At 39.4% G+C, this 20,127-nt stretch overlaps 1 protein-coding gene across 1 annotated transcript; it reads left to right on the top strand.

Moving 5' to 3' along the window:
- Positions 1–2,532: 2,532 nt before the first annotated feature.
- On the top strand, positions 2,533–4,927 carry LOC125540043 (adenosylhomocysteinase). Its single transcript, XM_048703615.1, has 3 exons — positions 2,533–3,329; positions 3,882–4,418; positions 4,506–4,927. The coding sequence occupies exons 1-3, from the start codon at positions 2,619–2,621 to the stop codon at positions 4,713–4,715; spliced, it is 1,458 nt and encodes a 485-aa protein (XP_048559572.1). The 5' UTR covers positions 2,533–2,618; the 3' UTR covers positions 4,716–4,927.
- The last annotated feature ends 15,200 nt before the right edge of the window (positions 4,928–20,127 follow it).

The following is a 20,127-nucleotide window of genomic DNA, read 5'->3' as shown; positions in this document are numbered from 1 at the left end:
TCCTCCCATGATGCACAATCATTATCAATATAAGCTGTTATTTGTGGTAGGTGGTGGTAGGCAGGGCAAATTTCTTTGCTCCTACGTAGGCATGCGCAATCAGTATCCTTTTTGAAATACAACCGTATAATATATTAGACGAAGAGAGTATTGGGTAGAAGCAGATAACTGACCTCACAAACGCAAAATCGACACTAGAGAAAATGAAGATCACAACTAAAACCGCGAGCTGAAATATCCGTGCCGAAACCCCAACCAAACTCGTCGTTCGCGTGGACAACATCGAGAAATTCAGTCAGTGAAACACCTATAAGGAATGTAGAGGATCGAAACTAATTTAATTGATGCAACAACGTACCACATCATAATAAGGATTGCATATGGCACCACCCCGATCTTCACGGGCAGATGCGTCGGTATCACTAAACCAAGACACATGCCTTGCTCACATATGCTCGGAAGAACGGGTTGTTGAGGAAGGTGATGTTGTTGTGGACGCTACGCATGGAGGCCCATCCATAGACAATAGAAAGAACAAACTCACCGCCTGTGAAGAATGACGTAGACAGAATTTTCGAAGCTCCTTGGCAACGTTACACAAAGTGTCGCTCAGATAAGATAAGAGCGAGAGAAATTTTATTAGAAACCGTGTCACTATTACCATCAGAGTAACCATCGCTATAAGGACAAATTCTAACAAAAAGTTCTTGTTGTGTAGTGGACAAAAGATAACAACACCCTCTCCCCGCCTTGTGGAGCCGGAGCAACGACCATTGGCAAAGTGGGATGGGCAGTTGGTCAGGCAGCGAATAGGGTTTCTTTCTATCGATGGTAGTAGTCTTTCCTTGTATACACCATCACAATCAAGTGTAGCATGTTTAATCATGCATGCAATTTCTTCTCCATATAAATATCGATATTAAACCATGTAAAAAAAGGTTACATTATGTAAATCTTAAAATAGAAAACTTCTAGCTATTTCGCAGAGCCTCAACCATGGTCAACATGGAAACAACGACATTGTTTCAACAATGATTTTTTCTTGGTCAACGCTCTTAGGTATGGTTTCAGCACAGTTGAGCATCGCATGAATCACCTTGATGCGTCCCACCGCCACCTGATCTAGATTCGCAACCATATGCGCCATCAAGGTTGCCGCGCGTGTGCACCTTTGCACCCAGATCTGGCCAAGGCCTTTATGTGAACCATTTTGTGTCTACTTGCATAAGGCACCTTTGTTACAATTGTTGGGGTTCCCTTTCATATGTCTTTTGCTGGTGTGTTGTTGCATATTGCACTACAACTTGATGTCTTACTTCATGGTTTGAGCTAAGATGTCTTGTGAAGTCTAGAGTGGAAAGTCGTGTCGAGCCTAGTTACCAAAATACATAAGCATTGTGTTTAGTTGTTGTATTTTCATCATCTAAGTGTTCAAACCCAAACCAAGATGGGATAAAATGAACAACTTTTGTTCATGTTTATTGCTTCCAATTTGGTTCGTCATCGTAATGAGATGGGGGATAGGGGGAAAGGTTTCTTCAACATTGATTTGTGGAAAATTGTGTGTCATCGCCTCGCGCTCGGACCGTGTCTACTATAGGTCTAGGTCTTAACTGTCAGGGCCTCAGATGGCTGATGGTGTAACCTAAGTAAAAGTGGTGACAACGAAGGCATAACCTAGTGATGAAGAGGGGTTGATGCCTTCTCACCAACCAAGGTTCATGGCATGGTACTTGCTATTGGGGTTTGTTATGCCAATTACACTGTATGGATCTCCCTTATAGTCAATCTGTCAGAAAAAAAACCCGACGACAATGAATAAGTGCGCTCCAAATCCTCCACTGATGATGTGATTTCCTTCGTCATCAACAATGGATCTTTGAAACCGTGTGTGCTCGGGCTGGATCTTGGATCAGGGTCGCCCGTTTTAAACTTTTAGTCTTAGACGCAACGAGGTCAAGGATGCAGTGGGGATTTTGAAGGAGCTTCAACTCCCAGGTCAAGGGTGATCGTCGTCCTTTGCTCCCTTCCATGGTGGCCGAGACAACAAGGGTTACATGGATGCGTCGTTTGACCCAACATCAACTTCTCCAGCAGCCTGTGGATCCATGTTGTTGTCGCTTGTCGACAAAATTCCGTGACTTCTCGGCTACGTGCGTGGCGGAACTCCATCGGCGACATCGACATGTGCAGGATGGAGATGATGAAGGATTTTTGAGAGCTATATTGCATTTTCATTTTTTCAGGGACTTCCTTGTAACGACTGTTGTATAATTTGAGCCCATGTTTTTTTTTCAAATATAATGATATCTGGCTTGCCCTGGAGATAAAACCGAACAGACCACAGGGTGAATTTTGCAAAAAATATCTCAGCCGGTAGGGTTTTCCTTGACAAATCTCGTGGTGGTTTGGTGAGGCGCGCCTCCGACCGTCGATTCGAAATCGAACGGTCTGGATTGAAACAAATGCGGAATTGTAGAATGCAGCTGGTCCATTTCCACCGGACCCGTTCCCCATAAAACCCTCCTCACCCCCACCCTCTACCATCGCCGCCTCCTCCCATCACTCCTCTTCTTCCTCCTCCCTCCGCTGCCAGATCCAATCCACCAACCTTCTCCATGGCGCTCTCCGTGGAGAAGACCTCGTCGGGCCGGGAGTACAAGGTCAAGGACCTCTCCCAGGCCGACTTCGGCCGCCTCGAGCTCGACCTCGCCGAGGTCGAGATGCCCGGCCTCATGGCCTGCCGCACCGAGTTCGGGCCCTCGCAGCCCTTCAAGGGCGCCCGCATCTCCGGCTCCCTCCACATGACCATCCAGACCGCCGTCCTCATCGAGACCCTTACCGCGCTCGGCGCCGAGGTCCGCTGGTGCTCCTGCAACATCTTCTCCACCCAGGACCACGCCGCCGCCGCCATCGCCCGCGACTCGGCCGCCGTCTTCGCCTGGAAGGGCGAGACCCTCGAGGAGTACTGGTGGTGCACCGAGCGCTGCCTCGACTGGGGCGCCGGCGGCGGCCCCGACCTCATCGTCGATGACGGCGGTGACGCCACGCTACTCATCCACGAGGGCGTCAAGGCCGAGGAGGAGTTCGAGAAGTCCGGCAAGGTCCCCGACCCGGAGTCCACCGACAACCCCGAGTTCAAGATCGTCCTCACCATCATCCGCGACGGGCTCAAGACCGACGCCCACAAGTACCGCAAGATGAAGGAGAGGCTCGTCGGTGTCTCCGAGGAGACCACCACCGGCGTCAAGAGGCTCTACCAGATGCAGGAGTCCGGCACCCTCCTCTTCCCCGCCATCAACGTCAACGACTCCGTCACCAAGAGCAAGGTATACTTGCTTCCCTGGTTCCCATTTTCCATTTCAGATCTGATGCTCCGTGCCAGCGCGTTTCTACTTGTTTGAGCGTAGTAGTATTGTTGACTTGTTGTAGTTTACATGTTTATGTTGTAGATCTGATATTTTAATATTTAGATCTCGTTGTTGCCTAGTTTAGATGCTGCTTCATGGCGAAGCAGCGGTGGAGTACTAGACCTGGATCTGTATCTTTGTCTTTGGGCTTAGTGTTTGTCAGGCTGGTTGTTGACTAACTAACTAATGATAACATTAGTCGCATTGTTTTCTGGATCTGACGGCCAGGGAGGGTCTAATTATAGAGTAACCTGCCTACCAAATATTATTATTTCACTGCACTCATTTGAGCATGAAACACTACTGTGCAATGCACTGAATTACTATGTGATTTGCCCTGTGTAGTTTTTTTTAAATGTACTCTTGTTCTGTTTTAATCTAAAGGTAGAATTCAATGACATTTTCACCTTGCTAACAATTACTACTAATCTATGTTGTAATAAAACACTAATATATGTTTCTCCTGAACAGTTCGACAACCTTTACGGTTGCCGTCACTCGCTCCCTGATGGTCTTATGAGGGCCACTGATGTTATGATCGCCGGCAAGGTTGCCGTGGTCTGCGGTTATGGTGATGTTGGCAAGGGCTGTGCCGCCGCACTTAAGCAGGCTGGTGCCCGTGTGATCGTGACAGAGATTGACCCCATCTGTGCCCTTCAGGCCCTGATGGAGGGCATCCAGATCCTCACCTTGGAGGATGTTGTCTCTGAGGCTGATATCTTTGTGACCACCACCGGAAACAAGGACATCATCATGGTTGACCACATGAGAAAGATGAAGAACAACGCCATTGTCTGCAACATTGGTCACTTTGACAACGAGATTGACATGAACGGCCTTGAGACCTACCCTGGTGTCAAGCGCATCACCATCAAGCCCCAGACTGACCGCTGGGTCTTCCCCGAGACCAAGACCGGCATCATTGTTCTTGCTGAGGGTCGTCTGATGAACCTTGGATGTGCCACTGGCCACCCCAGCTTTGTCATGTCCTGCTCATTCACTAACCAGGTATGATCAATGCGCAGTCTCCTGTCAACCAATCAGTTAATAACTTGTACAACCGTGAGCCGACACCCAATTTTTCGCCTGTTGCAGGTTATTGCTCAGCTTGAGTTGTGGAACGAGAAGGCCACCGGCAAGTACGAGAAGAAGGTGTACGTTCTCCCCAAGCACCTCGACGAGAAGGTCGCGGCCCTCCACTTGGGCAAGCTCGGCGCCAGGCTGACCAAGCTCACCAAGTCCCAGTCTGACTACATTAGCATCCCAGTTGAGGGTCCTTACAAGCCTGCGGCCTACCGGTACTAGTGTGTCCAGCACGGCTAGCGGCTGGCCTGAGCCTGAGTCGGAGCAGCGGCACCAACGGGAACTCTATCAACTATCCTGTTTCCCTTCTATTATCTTACATGCTGTCTCTTAGGCGGAGGATTTGTTATTATGGTTATGTTTTGAGCCTTGTGAGGGTTGGGAGAGGCGGCGTTTGCTTTTGCCCAGAAATAATGGCATTATTATTGGTTTGAGTGAGGAGGTGTGCTTTTCCAGATACAGTTTTGTCTCGTTTGTTCTGCCATGTCTGAAATCCTTCGCAAGCTGTTGCTCATATTTGTGCGTGTTTTGTTAATGATCCTGGTCGTACATGATTGTTTGTCCCTGAAGTTTTCTTTTGAGGGGTGTACAAGTAGGCTTATGTCACAAAACATGTCATCAGAAATTTCTTTTGAATTGAATTCAATGGTGGATTTCTTATGTCATCAAAAACAAAGAAGACCATTAGAATTTCTTTTGAATATGAATTTGGATCTGTCTAGGGCACATCTGGATGTGTTCTAGTTCTTGCATATCTAAGTGACAAAATCAAATTTAAAAGTTCTTGCATATCTAAGTGACAAAATCAAACTATCAAGCTAAAAAGAAAAAAGAAAAAGACAACAGAAAACGCCTGCATGAATCTTCACAAAATCAATGATGTAGGACTTTTTGTTGACAAATAGAAACAACTTTATTAATTGAAAATAACGGTTACATTGTCTGTTAAAAGTGTTACAATAATCCAAGAATTTGTTGCGGAAATTTTTGCTAGCCTAGCAATTTTATGAGCAACCACGTTCGCTTCCCTATTACGATGTTCAAATCTAGTAAGCGAAAAATCACAAGACAAAAAATAGCAATCATTAAACACTGTCATTGCCGTTTCCGCAAACCAACCTTCATTCTACATGGTATTGATTACTTTCATATTATCAGAGTATTAACAAGCCGATTGCATCTCACCTTTTGTGCAAGAGATAATCTAACCACCTTTTGTGCAAGAGATAATCTAAATCTAAGGGCTGGAGCTTCTCCTGCCATAGCATCAGCACACTATTCAATCTTCCAATTTCCGCCAACAGTGAATTTTTCTTTGTCATCTATACAACGCCAGCCGTTCCCCTTAGCAGATCATGATCAAAGACGCATCCACATTCAGTTTAACAAAACTCACAGGCGGTCTACTTCAACCCCCTCTTTTCTTAGTTGCATAGGGGAGTTTGGTGTGCATCTTGTAATTTTCGTTCATGAACCAGAATACATCTATTCCACCATAAGTACTAGGCAGTAATAGCTATCATTTCACGTACATTCTTGAGGCCTAATATAAATAAGTGCTGGTCTGGTATAAGGAGTAAGAATTCAAGGACAACCTCTCCCGCACGGTCAATAGCACAAGCCATGTTAATCATCTCGTATATTCCTAATTTTTTTCAAACCTCCTCTGCTTTACGACAAAGAAATAACACGTGCTTTGTGTCGTCTGCCCCCTAGAACAGGAAGGGCATATAGGGGAGACTTTCATGTGTCTGTTGGCAAGCGTAACACGACACGGCAAAGTTTCATGCAACGCACCTCATTTTTTTTACCTTTGCCAGACACGATAATTTTCAAATCATGATTATCAATGACAAAGGACTTAGATGTGCAATCTGCAATACTTAGGGCACATGTAGACATGTTTTAGCAAAATTGTATGAATTCACTATTGTATTTAATTGGTCAAGTTGAAGATCTAAAAATACAGGTAGACCATAATGGGGTTCTATCTTTTTTGATGGAATTTCCATTTAACGTGGGAGTACAATATAGTGGGATGTTTTTTTTGTGAATGATATGATCTCTAGAGCCTAGTGCTTTGCCCAGTTTTTTTTTGAGACAATAGTGCTTTGCCTAGTTTTTTTTAAGACAATAGTGCTTTGCCATGATATTGGGGTTCTATCGCATCAACTTTCACGAAACGGCTCGAGAGCCATGCCCACTAGAGAATGGAAAATCAGGCCCAAATAATGCGTATACATAAAAAACATACTTATATGATTTTGTATTTAAAAATGTTAAACATGCATATAAAAAGTTCCTGACGCATACCAAAAATGTACATTGTGTGTAAAAAAATAGTTATTGCCACTAAAAAATGTTCACCGTGTATTAAAAATGTTGAATATTATTAAGAAAAGTTAGTCTTGTATTTAAAATGTTAAACGTATATTAAAAATATATTATATACATAGAAAAAACAATGTGCAAGGAAAAAGTAGACATAAAAATTATAAGTTTTCAAAAAATATTAATCATGTATTTAAAAGTGTTAAAGGTTTATATAAAATATGTTCTAATGCGTGTGGAAAATATTGAATATGTGCTGAAAAAGTTGACATGTGTTAAACAAAAAAGAAACTGATGAAAATCGACAAAGAAACCCAATAAAAACAAACAGGAAAACAAAGAAAATTGCATTTTTTGAAAACCCGTAGAAAATCAATGTAAAATAATGGAAACAGATAAAACCAGTAAAAAACAACAAAAAACAAAGGGAACTGATGACAACCCAGTGAAATGAAGAGAAATGAAGATTGACATGAAGAAATGAAAAAACCTAGTGAAAACCGAGAATGACACAAAGAAAATTAAATAAAGAGAAAAACCATTAAAAACTGTGAAACAAACAAAGGAAACCGATAAAAAAACAAAGAAAAACCCAAAGGATATAAAGAAAATCGATGAAGAAACAAACAAAACATAAAGAAAAATCTAAAAGAAAATAAGAGACCAAACCTAGACCAGGAGAAGTCGCCTCGCTCGCTCGACGCGGAGAAGAAAATGGGCTGCCCCAGTAGCCACAGAGTGGTGGAAAATCTTGAGGCGAGACACGAGATATAGGTTTTGCAGGGCACGAGACTATCGCAGACAAATCCTATTTGACTTGTGTTGTGTCAAATAGTTGATGTTTCGAACAGAGCAACCGAGCTGGGCCGACCCATTGACGTTTTAAAGTTTTGCATGCTGATTCGGGTTTTGGGAACATGTCATAGCCCGGTTTTTTTATCGATTTTGAGAACTTTCTAGAGGGTTCTTGGAATTGTTTCTCTTTTTTGGTTTTAGTGGGTTTTATGTTTGAGATGTGCTACGCGTCGGTCAGCTGATCTTTTCAAAAGACTCACCACCTCGGCAACCATTAAATCTGACGCCATCCAGCGCCCAACATCGTCCACACCATTGCAACAATGGCAGTGTTGCAGAGCCCCGTGCAATAGAGCTCATGTTGCAGAATTTTTTTCCAACATATATGATGGTGTAGTTTTTTCGCCCTCATTTTTACATTACGGGTGTTGTTGCGGAAGAAAATTTTGCAACACGGATGATGTTGCGAAAAAATGATAGGAACACATATGCAAAGACACGTGTCACATGGAGGCGGCAGACCTTGCACGATCCGCCAGCTGAAACGAAGCATTTTAGAGGGTTCTTGAACTATTTTTTTCTCCCTTGGTTTTTGGTTTTCTTTTTTCCTTTTTTCATCCTTTATTTTTCTGTCATAAATTCAAAATTTTCAAAATATGCTCAAAAATCTTAAATATTGATCAGAGTTTCAAAAATTGTTAGAAAAAATATTTTTGCGTGAAATAATGGCATTATTATTGGTTTAAGTGAGAAGCTGTGTTTTCCTAGATACAATTTTGTCTCGTTTATTCTACCATGTCTGAAATCCTTTGCATGTTGTTGCTCATAATTTTGCGTGGTTTATTAATGATCCTAGTCGCACATGTATGTTTGTCCCCGAAGTTTGATCACAAGTAGTCTTATTACACAAAACATATGTCATCAGAAATTTCTTTTGAATACGAATTCTTTTTTTGAGTTGGCTTTTGAATATGGATTCAATGGTGTATTTTATTGGTTAAGTCATGTCAGGAAAAGATCATTTGAAATTCCTTTTGAATATGAATTTTTAGTGATATCTGAAAATACGGGTAGACCTTAACGGGGTTCTATGAATTTCCCATTAACGAGGGATGTGAGTACAATATAGTGGGAGTTTTTTGTGAACGATATGATCTCTAGAAATCATTCTAGTATCACATCAACTTGTCGTAAAATGGCCCGAGAGCCATGCCCACCAGAGAATGGAAAATCAGGCCCAAATAACATATGCCTCCCAAATCCTATTCAAGACCTTCTGCGTCTGTTAACGTGCCTTTCGTTAATTGGTGCCTGAAGGCATTCAAAAACGGGCCAGCCCATCTTAGGTTGTAGTGGGAGGAGTAGGTCTCGGTTTTGGGAAGTTTCCCATCTGTTTTTTGTTTTGTTTTAGGTATCTAACCGGTTTTGTTTGTTTTCCGCATTATTTTCTATTTTTCTTGTTAAATGCATGAAACTTTTTTCAAATTTGCGAACCTTCTCTTCAAATTTGCACGAACCCTTTTCAGATTTTTTTACCTTTTTATGTTTTGTCAACCTCTCTTTTGCAAATCTAACATTGTTTTTTAAAATTGCTGAACTGTTTTCAAATTAACAATTTTTTTTTGCAAATAGATGTTTCATTTTTTTCATGGAATTTTGTTTTCATTTTTTTTATTTTGTATGAATTTGACAAGGTAATCCTTTTTGAGTTTACAATTTTTTTCAACAGTATCTTAAAGAACATGACATTTTTTCCTACCACACCAATATCAGAAAAAAAACTACTCCCTCCTTTTCATAATGTAAGACGTATTTTGACACTAGTGTAGTGTCAAAAAACATTTTACATTATAGAACGAATGAAGTACTTGGCAAAACGAGCGAGCGGGCCGCTAGTGCCAAGTTGGCTCGCTGGCATGCCTGCGAGGGCCAGGTTTGCTAGCGGGCGCTGATTAGGAGGACTTTGGGGGACCTCCTATGCGCCGCTCTTTGCGTCCAATTCGCATGCGCCGCACAGGTACAGCCCCCCGAATGGGCCGGCCCATCGTCGCGATGAAACAGCAAAATGATCACCTAAAATTATAACGCGGAGCGGGGGATCGATCCCTGCATCTGGAGCTAGTATACTCTTGTCACTAACCAGGCAAGCTAGCTACCTCCTTCGGTCATATGTAACGCGGGTACTTTAAAAGATCATCTACTACATATCTAACACCCCCACCGAGAAACCTTAAACATTGGATATGTTCAAAAAATTTAAAAATTCAAAAAATGTTCGCGTTTGCAGCTAGAAGAACAACTAAAAAACTTGAACAAAGTTTTGATAAAATAAACACTTTTTAAAATCCCAAACATTTTTTGAATTTAGAGAACAAAATTTTGTAAGCGAATGTTATGTTTGAGAGAAAAAGTTAAGTTCATATGAAATATGTGAACATTCTTTAAAACTCCCGAACAAAATTTGAAATATGTGAACAAATTTTTGAAATGGGAACATTTTACGAAACTCACGAACAAAAATTTCAAACACGAACATTTTCTGAAAAAATGCAAACAAAATTTGAAAAGGAACATTTACTGAAACTCACGAAAAAATGAAAAAATGAACATTTTTCTTAATTTGCGAACAAATTTTGCAAAGTTGTGAAATTGTGAAAAAAACATAAAAAAGAAAAAGAAACTAAAAAAAGAAAAGAGAAACAAAATTTGAAGATGAGAACATTTTTTAACTTTGAATAATTTTTTGATTTTCAAGTCAGGAACAAAAATTGAAAATAAGAACATTTTGTGAAGTTTTGAACAATTTTTTTGAAAGGATGAACAAAATTTGAAAATGAGAACATTTTGTGAAGTTTTGAACAGTTTTTTGAAAGCATGAACAAAATTCGAAAGATGAGAACATTTTGTGAAGTTTTGAACAATTGTGAGAAACACAAAAAAATTGAAAAAATAATAATATAACTTTGAAAAGAGAAAAACAAAAAACGAAAAAATGAAAAAGAAAGAGAAAACAGGAAAAAAAAGAAACATAAAAAAGAAAACAGAAAAAACGAACATTAAAACGAAAAAGAAAAAGAAACAGTAAAAGAAAAGAAACAAAAAGGGGTAAAGGGGGAAATAGAAAAACCGGTTTAGGAATCTTCTAGAAGGTTCCCAAAACCAGAAAAACTGGCTGGCAACTACCTAGAAGATTCACAAAACCGGATTCACTTTAACGTTTGAACGGGCCGGCCCATCCTAACGCGCTCGTCAATCTGCCTGTGCGTCCGGTCGACTACTTGCCGCAAAGAGCGGCAAATAGGAAATTCCGGACTTTGGGGCTTCCTGTTTGGCTCTTCAGCTCCAGTTAATATACACTTTGCAGACGGACGCACACACCACCTCCCGCTGGGCCGGTCCATATGTCTCTCTCTCTCTCTCTCTCTCTCTTGGTTTTCTTGAAATGCAAAAAACTGCGCGCCCATTATGAGTCCAACCAGCGACCTCTAGCATTGAGGTACACGCCAGTAACCACCACGCCACATTGCCTGAACTGATAATTAACCTCTAGCATTGAGGTACACGCCAGTAATCACCTGCTGGGCTTGAACAGATAACTAACCTCCTTTCTTTTCTTTCTTCTTTCTTCTCTCATTTTTTCCTTTTTCCCTTTTTCCCCTTTTCAGTTTTTCATTTTTCTGTATTTTTTTCCTTTTTCTTCTTCCTGGTTCGACGTTGTTTTTTCAAATTCATGAACTTTCTCTTCAAAATGATGATTTGTTTCTTAAAATTAGTGATTTTTTATTCAATTTGAGGAACTTTTTCAAATGGATGAAGTTTTTTTTCAAAATCCATAAACTTTTTCCAAAATCGATGAATTTTTTTAAAATTTAATGAATTTTTTTCACAATCGATGATATTTTTTTCAAAATGGATGAACCTTTTTAATATTCAATTATTTTTTTAAAATTTGGTAAAATATTTTCCAAATTTGATGAATCTTTTCAAATCGAATTTTTTTTGAGTTCATGAACCTTTTTCAAAATCCGAGACATTTTTGAATTGACTATTTTTTTTGTGATTTTTGAAAATATCGAATTCGTGATTCATTTTATAGTGCACGAATTTGTGAAATTAAACTACATAGCGGAAAAGGTGGACAACTATCGTTGTTTTACTAGCGACAGACAACGATCCTTGTGAGCGTAGTGGGGCAAGCATGCGGTGGCCTGTTTTGGGCCAGCCAAGACGTGCGACGTGCGTGAGCGCTGATTTCCTTAGCCGGTGCCAAAGGCGCTGACTAGGAGCTCCCCGAGGACTTTGCTGCGCTTCTGGCGAGACGTAGGGCAGCCTCGTTGAAGGCGAGTGCAAGATGGGCAAGCCTAGGCGCGCGCAAGGCCACAGTCCATAGGCCACTGCCTCTTTTTGTCACATTTTTCTGTTTTCTTTTTTCGGGTTTGTTTATACTTCCAAATATTATGAATATGTAAATTACAAAAATCTTTAGAGAAAGCATATGAAAATATTTAACCAAGCATTTTAAAAAAGTGAAATATGTACAGAAAAAATGTTTCTCATGTATGCAAAAATGTAAAAAAAAATACAATGTGTGTGAAAAAAGTTAAACATATATATATAAAAATCAAGCATTTTAATATTTTAATCAAGTATTTGAAAATGTTAAAGAATCATTCTAAATGATAGATGTGTATAGATTTTTCAGTCATACGAAACAAAATAATATACAAAAAAGAACATGTACGAAAAATGTTGATCAGGATTTAAAAAATGTTCCTGGTGTATAAAGAAATTTTTACAACATACATTAAATAAATGTAGATATAAAAAACAAATGTTTTTATAAAGTTGATTCTGTATTTACAAAATGTCAAATATGCGTATAATGATGTTCCTGACGTATACAAAAAATGTACATTGTTTGTGTGAAAATGTTTGCTGCCATTAAAAGATGTTCACCATGTATAGAAATATGTTGACCATGTATTAAAATATGTCAATCTTGTATTCGAAATGTTAAATGTGTGTTAAATAAATGTATTAGTATATACAAAAAAATTACAATGTGTACGAAAAAAGTAGACATAAAATAATGCAAAATTTCCAAAATGTTAATTATGTATTTTAAAATGTTAATTGTGTATATGAAATATGTTTTTTAATGTCTATTGAAAGAAGTGGACATGTGTTGAATAAAAAAGAAACCAATAAAAATTAACAGAGGAGCAGAGAAAAACAAAAAAAAAACTGAATAAAAAATTCAAACAATACAAAATAAAAAACTAGATGAATCAATGCAAAAGAATGGAAACATGGAAAACCAAGAAAGAAACAACGAAAAAGAAAGAAAACTCATGAAAAGCAAGAAAGAAACAAAGAAGAACGGAGAAAATGAAGAAAGACATAAAGAAAGAAAAACAGTGAAAATCGAGAAAGACACAAAGAAAGAAAACAAAAAAGAAAGAACAAGAAAGACCAAAGAAACATAGAAAATAGGTGAAAAACGAAGAAAAATAGAAAAATGAATAATACCGATGAAGTAACAAAGAAAACCAAAAGAAATAACTTTAATTATTTTTGAAAAATGGACCAAACCTCGACCCCGAAAAGTCGCCTCGCTCGCTCAACGCCGAGATGAAAATGGGCTGGCCCAGTAGATACAGAGCGTGGGAAAAGCTTCAGGCGAGAACACAGGTCTGCTCGCTATTGGTTTTGTGGGGCACAAGAGTTGTGAAGGCAAATCCTCTTTCATGCATGTTGCGTCAAATAGCAGTTGTTTCACACTTAATCAAAAGAAACAAAAAGTTTTAAACCGTCTCAAGGGTTGCGACAAGGCGATCCATTGTCGCCTTATTTGTTTCTGTTATGTACTGAAGATTTGACTGCTTTGCTGAATAAAGTTGAGGAAGAAGGGAAGCTTGAGGGAGTGAAGGTGTGTTGGGAAGCACCATCCATCACTAATCTGTTGTTTGCAGATGATTCACTAATCCTGATGAAGGCCAATACCGAGAATGCCGAGTATCTGAAAGAAATTCATGCTGTCATATTGTGCCGCTTTAGGACAAAAGGTTAGTGTGGACAAGTCAAGTATTTTATTTAGTCCTAATACTAGAGCTGAGATGAAGGAACAAATTTACAGTAGTTTGAATATAATGACCGAGGCACTATCGAATACTTATCTAGGCTTACCATCCTATGTGGATCTAGATACGATGGGTTGTTTCCAGTTTTTGGTGAATCGAGTTATGAAAAGAATTATGGGATGGAAGGAAAGGCCACTTTCAACAGGAGGAAAGGAATTACTACTCATATCAATTGTACAAGCTATACTATCTAATGCAATATCGCTTTTTGAAATTCCAAAATAGATTTGCAAAGGAATTACAGATGCGATGTCACATTATTGGTGGGGTGATGGTTACAATCCGAGGATAATGCATTGGTTTGTGTGGTGGAAGTTGTGTGTGGCAAAGAAAGAAGGTGGAATGGGGTTTCGAGATATTCATTATTTTAATCTAGCCCTACTCGCGAAACAGGCTTGGAGATTAATTGATAATCCGGATTCCCTTTGTGCCCGTGCTCTCAAACCCAAATAATTCTAAGTGTTTTAGAAACATTTTCTTTGTGCTAGTATACTTTATATTATTTTGATCAAGTAAGATGTCATACATATGTAAGATCATAAATATCATAGAGCTCCCACTAAACTTCTTGTATCCACAAGTCTTTTGATAATTTTCTTATCCAATTACTTCATGAAATTTCCAGCTACTTGATACTTTATTTCAGATCATACACATGGCTTTGAAATACTTATATCATTCCGGTATTCCCAACAAAAGCTTTTGGTTGTATCTCATATACATCATGTTTTGAAATCTCTTCCAAATTTAGTTTTGTTACTCACTTGTCAGATATCAATATAAAACACTCACCATTGTAATCGATTTATGTCTTTTAGTATTGCTACTAATAAGAAGGTCAATTCTTCCAATCCTACAAAACTCTTTTGTAAAATTATTTTTTCAGGATCATTATCCATGAATAATTTAAGACCCATTTATACACTATCTGAAGGCTTCTCCAAGTTCAAAACTTGTTCCTCGCATATGGACTTCACTTTGGATTTTAAATGGTATGAGTAATACCTATCTTAGAGCAACTCTAGCAGACCCCGCAAAAAGCCCCGACCCACAAAATAACCACCAAAATGTGGGTCGGCGCGGAAAATCCCACCCGAACAGACCCCGCAAACATGGCTGGCACGCAAAAAAATTTGAGGGGCGCGGCAAAATCTTGGCCCCAACCTGCAAATATGCGGGTTTCCCCCTCGCCCCTGCGGTGCCCCGTATCCCAGTGAAGCGGTTGGCGGGAGGGACATTTCAGCCCGCGCGCCTTTCCCCATCTCCTTCCACCGCCTCCCACCTTTGGTTCCTCCCGTCCACCACCGGCGATTCCGTCCCCATCTCGTTTCGGTCTACTTGTCACAGAAGTGATGCCTATATGCATGATCATTGCATTATATATTGTCATAACTTTGCGCTTTTTTATCAATTGCTCAACAATAATTTGTTTACCCACCGGATGTGTTCTTTCAGGAGAGAAGCCTCCAGTCAAAACTATGGCCCCGGGGTCTATTTCTCATCATATACTTTCATATCTATAAAACCAAAAACCAAAAAATACCTTGCTGGCACTTATTTATATTTATGTTATTTTGCCTTCTACTTATCTTTTATACCTATATCTATTAGATCCCACTCTTGCTAGTGACCGTGAAGGGATTGACAACCCCTTTTTCGCGTTGTGTGCAAGTATTTGTTAGTTTGTGCATGTGCATCTATTGGGGACTTGGTTGTACCTCCTACTGGATTGATACCTTGGTTCTTAACTAAGGGAAATACTTATATCTACTTTGTTGCAGCACCCTTTCCTCTTCAAGGGAAAAATCAACGCAGGCTCAAGAAGTAGCAGGAAGAATTTTTGGCAAAAGTGCTCCTGCCCAAGTTCCGCCTCGAGACGGCGGCGCTCCATCCCGAAAGTCCCCCTCTTTTTTTTCTAGGTCAAAATGACCTATATACCAGAAGATGGGCACCAGAGGTGGGTCGGGCTGGCCACAACCCACCAAGGCGCGCCTGGGGGACCTGGTGCGCCCTGGTGTCTTATGGTCACCAGGTGGCCCCCTCCGGTAGTTATTTGCTCTAGTATTTTTATATATTCCAAAATAATTCTCCATAAAATTTCAGCTTATTTCGAGATGTGCAGAATAGGTGTCCTGACGTAGCTTTTTCAGGTCTAGAATTCCAGCTCCCTGTATTCTCCCTATTTGTGTCAACCTTGCATATTATGAGAGAAAAGGCATTAGAAATACTCCATAAAGCATTATTATGCATAAAAGCATTATAAATAACAGTAGAAAAACATGATGCAAAATGGACGTATCCGTGCATCTATTGGGGACTTGGTTGTACCACCTACTGGATTGATATCTCGGTTCTTAACTGAGGGAAATACTTTCTCTACTTTGCTGCATCACTCTTTCCTCTTCAAGGGAAAAATCAGCGCAAGCTCAAGAAGTAGCAATACTGATATGTTGCTCACATTTTGCAAACCAACACAGGGACGACAGAGAGCTCACAAGGAGAGAAGAAATGAAGTCATGATACAAGTCGGGAATGGTGATGGGATCGCTACCCAAAGGCCATCTAAGTCATATCTTTAGTTTATCATCAAGATTTATCTTAGAACTAAAATAATAGTTATTTTACTTTGGAGTTTTGTAATGCATTATCCTATTGATTATGCGATGGATATTCTTATAAGTTTTAAACAATAGTTGTTCGGATCATTATGAGATATGGTTTTTGATTAAACCTTTATTTTGAGATGGTTTATTCATAGTAAATCTTGAAGTCTATGATTTATAACATTAAAGCTAAACGTCTTGAGAAGACCGATGAAACCACTTGTGTATGACACCACATAGTTATATCAGATAATTGATCTTCATATAGATGAAGCATAAAAGTCTTTTATTTGAATTGACTAAATACATTACATCCAATGGATATAACAGAGTGTGGCAGAAAATTATATTCATCAAAAGTTATGAGTAAATGTGATTTACTTGATAAGAACTGAAATATTTGAAATAGTTCAAAGAAATTCATGATGAAGATATAATATCATTATGATAGAAGATAAAATGATTCTTCTTTTTTGAAGAACTATATCTAAGTCATGAGTTTAGCAAGCAATTGAATAATTGTGGAATTATTATTACCGGTCTGCTCTTATTAAATTTGGGGGGGGGGTTATGAATGAAAAAATATTATATTTACTAAACAGGTGTACTATCTACGAGAGTCTAAAAACACTATAAAGAGTTATAGAATATTTTAGACAATTGCTTGATTGTAGGTTTTATATTTCTCACACAAAATTCTAAGTACAAAAATGTTTGTCAAGAGAATGTATAGTTTTTACTCGTTGAAGGGGTAAATGGGAGAATGATAGAGCTTATTCAAATTGTTGATTCTCTGGCTTAAGTTAAAACAAGACTAAACCAGAAAGGTTCTGGAATAATTTTGTCTACAAAACTAAGCAATGGAATCTACTACACAGGATGTAGAAGCTTGAGTTAAGACTGTAACAAAATGCAAAGGTCAGGAAAGATTATCAAATCTACTGAATATTTCATCTTAGAGAAAGATGAAACATGTGCACTATAAGGAAGCAGTGATGGCGCCTAGCTAAGAGCAACTCTAGCAGACCCCGAATCCCGTCGGCCCACAAAACGCGTTTGCAGTTCGCGGAAAACGGGCTTTGCGGGCCGGCGCGGACGACCGCAGATGCAGACCCCCAAACGGACCCGTATAAAAGGATATTCGTGAAATATACTTTTTTACGGGTCGGCTTTGCGGGGTCTGCTCTTGCGCCGCTGCATCTCGCATCCCACCGGCCCACAAATATCAAATCCACAGCACAAAAATAAAAACAAACATCCACACTACAAAATAATTATTCAAATCACGGAAGCAAACTAAATAATTATTCAATACCAACATAATACAACAATCATCCACATTACAAATAATTATTCAAATCACCGATGCAAACTAAATAATGCAATACAAAACTTGTCACGAATACAAATACAAATAAATACAAAAATGAGTTACTGTCCAACCCTTTGCCAATGGTGCTCAATGAGATCCTCCTGAAGTTAGAAAGTGGGTGTTTGCATTTTCAATCTCTTTATTGTAGGTCTTAAGAAAATCTCCAATGCGGTTAGGGTCTCTAGCTGGTTTGACACGGCTACCCACATTGTCGTAGAAGAACTCCAAGTTCATTCCTCTCTCATCTTCGAGAATCATATTGTGAAGGATAACACAACATGTCATGATATTTTTCAAGGTCCTCTTGTCCCAAAAACGAGCAAGACCACGAACAATGGCAAACCTAGATTGCAAAACCTCGAATGCTCTTTCAATGTCTTTCGGGCTGCCTCTTGCACCCTTGCAAATTCACAATGTTTTCTAGTTCTATTGACGATCATATCACCATATGACTCTTGTTCATCTTTCAATGCTATGTGCTCCAAGCTCAGAATGATTCTGCTAGAACTTCAAGACAATCGAGTGTTATCTGCACATATGGTCTGACCATCTCCGTCTTACATCTCTCATCTCATTTGAACTCATGTGGACATGACGAACTTCGAGATGATAGAATGTCCTAGACGGTTGCAACACTAGGAAGAGCATCTTTTACTTGATATTTACTGTGAGAGATCACCCTAATAATTGATTACTGCGCAATCAAAGGGTGCAAACAACAAAAGGGATAAACACCAGGCAGTTCATAAAAGCATGATATGGTATAGCCCTCGGCGCCGGAAATCTTCATGATCATCTTCAATCTCCAGTTGAAGTGTCCACTACTAGGGAAAAGCCTATCAGTAGCGTGGGTCAAAGGGCCATCACTAGCATGGGGGTGGCGCTACTGCTACAACGCTACAACTAACATTTAGCAGTAACGCGTTCTGGCCCGTGCTACTGCTATGTAGGGCTATCATTAGGACGACTAATCCAACTTTTTTTCGCATGAGTCTAATTCGTGTTTCTTCCACCCAATGACATAATAACTCAACATGATTGTAATAACTCATCATCATATTCATATAATAACTCACACATCATCATCATCATCATCATCATTATAATAACAACTCATCATCATAGTCATATAAGAACTAGCTCATCATTCTAGCATAAGGTAGCACATTACTCATCATCATCATGATAACAACTCATCATCATAGTCATATAAGAACTAGCTCATCATTCTAGCACAATGTAGCACATAACTACCTAAGACCTCCTACTCTCTCGAAGGTAAAATAGCATAAAACAGGTAAACCCCTGATTCTCCATTATGGAGAATATAGATGAACATGTCTCCCATTTGTGGGCTGCGCTTGATGTTGCCCCCAAGTAGTTCTCTGAGATCTTTCAAAACTTTTCTCCAGTCTTTGATTGTGAGGATGACATCTCTTCGATGAATCATGTATGCACTGCGGTGAAGCGTAGGCAAACTTGGCCGTAAGCTAACAGTGTTCATGTCACCTTTCATTTGCATAAGACTAGGTATACAATCCGCCGGGAGTTTCTGTTGAAGAACATCATAATGACATACTTAGCAAAATGTAGTTTAGCTTAAAAGAATCTATGCAAAAAATGCACATGTGACATAATAGGGAAAATCTTACCATGATATCTTGATGGATGTTACCGTAGTTCAACACATGGACTAGTGGCACGTATTGAGAATAACTTGGAGGGATATGATAATTTGTCTTAAAAGTCTCAACATCTTTAATCCATGAAACAAAATGATTTATCTCCTCGTAAGTTAGCTCAGACCCATAAGTGTAGTAGGTTTTGTCTACTACTTTTCGTACATTTCTTGAAGAATGGAAATAAGCTGTCAACTATTTTTATAAAAACAATATAAATGACTAAATATGTTTGCGAAACTCACATAGAGGTAGAAGTGGAAGCGTATGAACATCGAACCAAATGTCGATATTAGCTTCATCGATATTATCTTCGTCGACATTATCTATCCATGTCATCTTTAGGATCATCACCCAGATCGAAGGTGACATGCATACCCTCCTGAAAACCATATGCCTTGTATAGTGCTTCCCAATTCAAGCAACCAAAATGGGAGTAGGTCACCACATTGTATAGCTTTACGTTAAAAGCATAACCATGATGGGTCCTGAGGTGAATTCTCTTTATCTACATATTCTCATGATCTTCACATAACATCTTGCATGGCAGGGGATGCACTAGTCGAATTGTAGAAAGCAGAAATTACACATTGAAGAAACATAAGTCATGCTTAATTACGTTAAAGACTTGTCGTCGTTGCGTACCATATAAACATCGAAGGTCTCTTCGAGCATAATACTGAAGCTGGCCGCCTTCTAGGTGAGGCCTGTCAC

The sequence above is a fragment of the Triticum urartu genome, chromosome 2 (genome assembly GCF_003073215.2).
Source record: "Triticum urartu cultivar G1812 chromosome 2, Tu2.1, whole genome shotgun sequence".
Classification (NCBI taxonomy): domain Eukaryota; kingdom Viridiplantae; phylum Streptophyta; class Magnoliopsida; order Poales; family Poaceae; genus Triticum; species Triticum urartu.
This window is presented reverse-complemented; position numbering and strand designations above follow the sequence as displayed.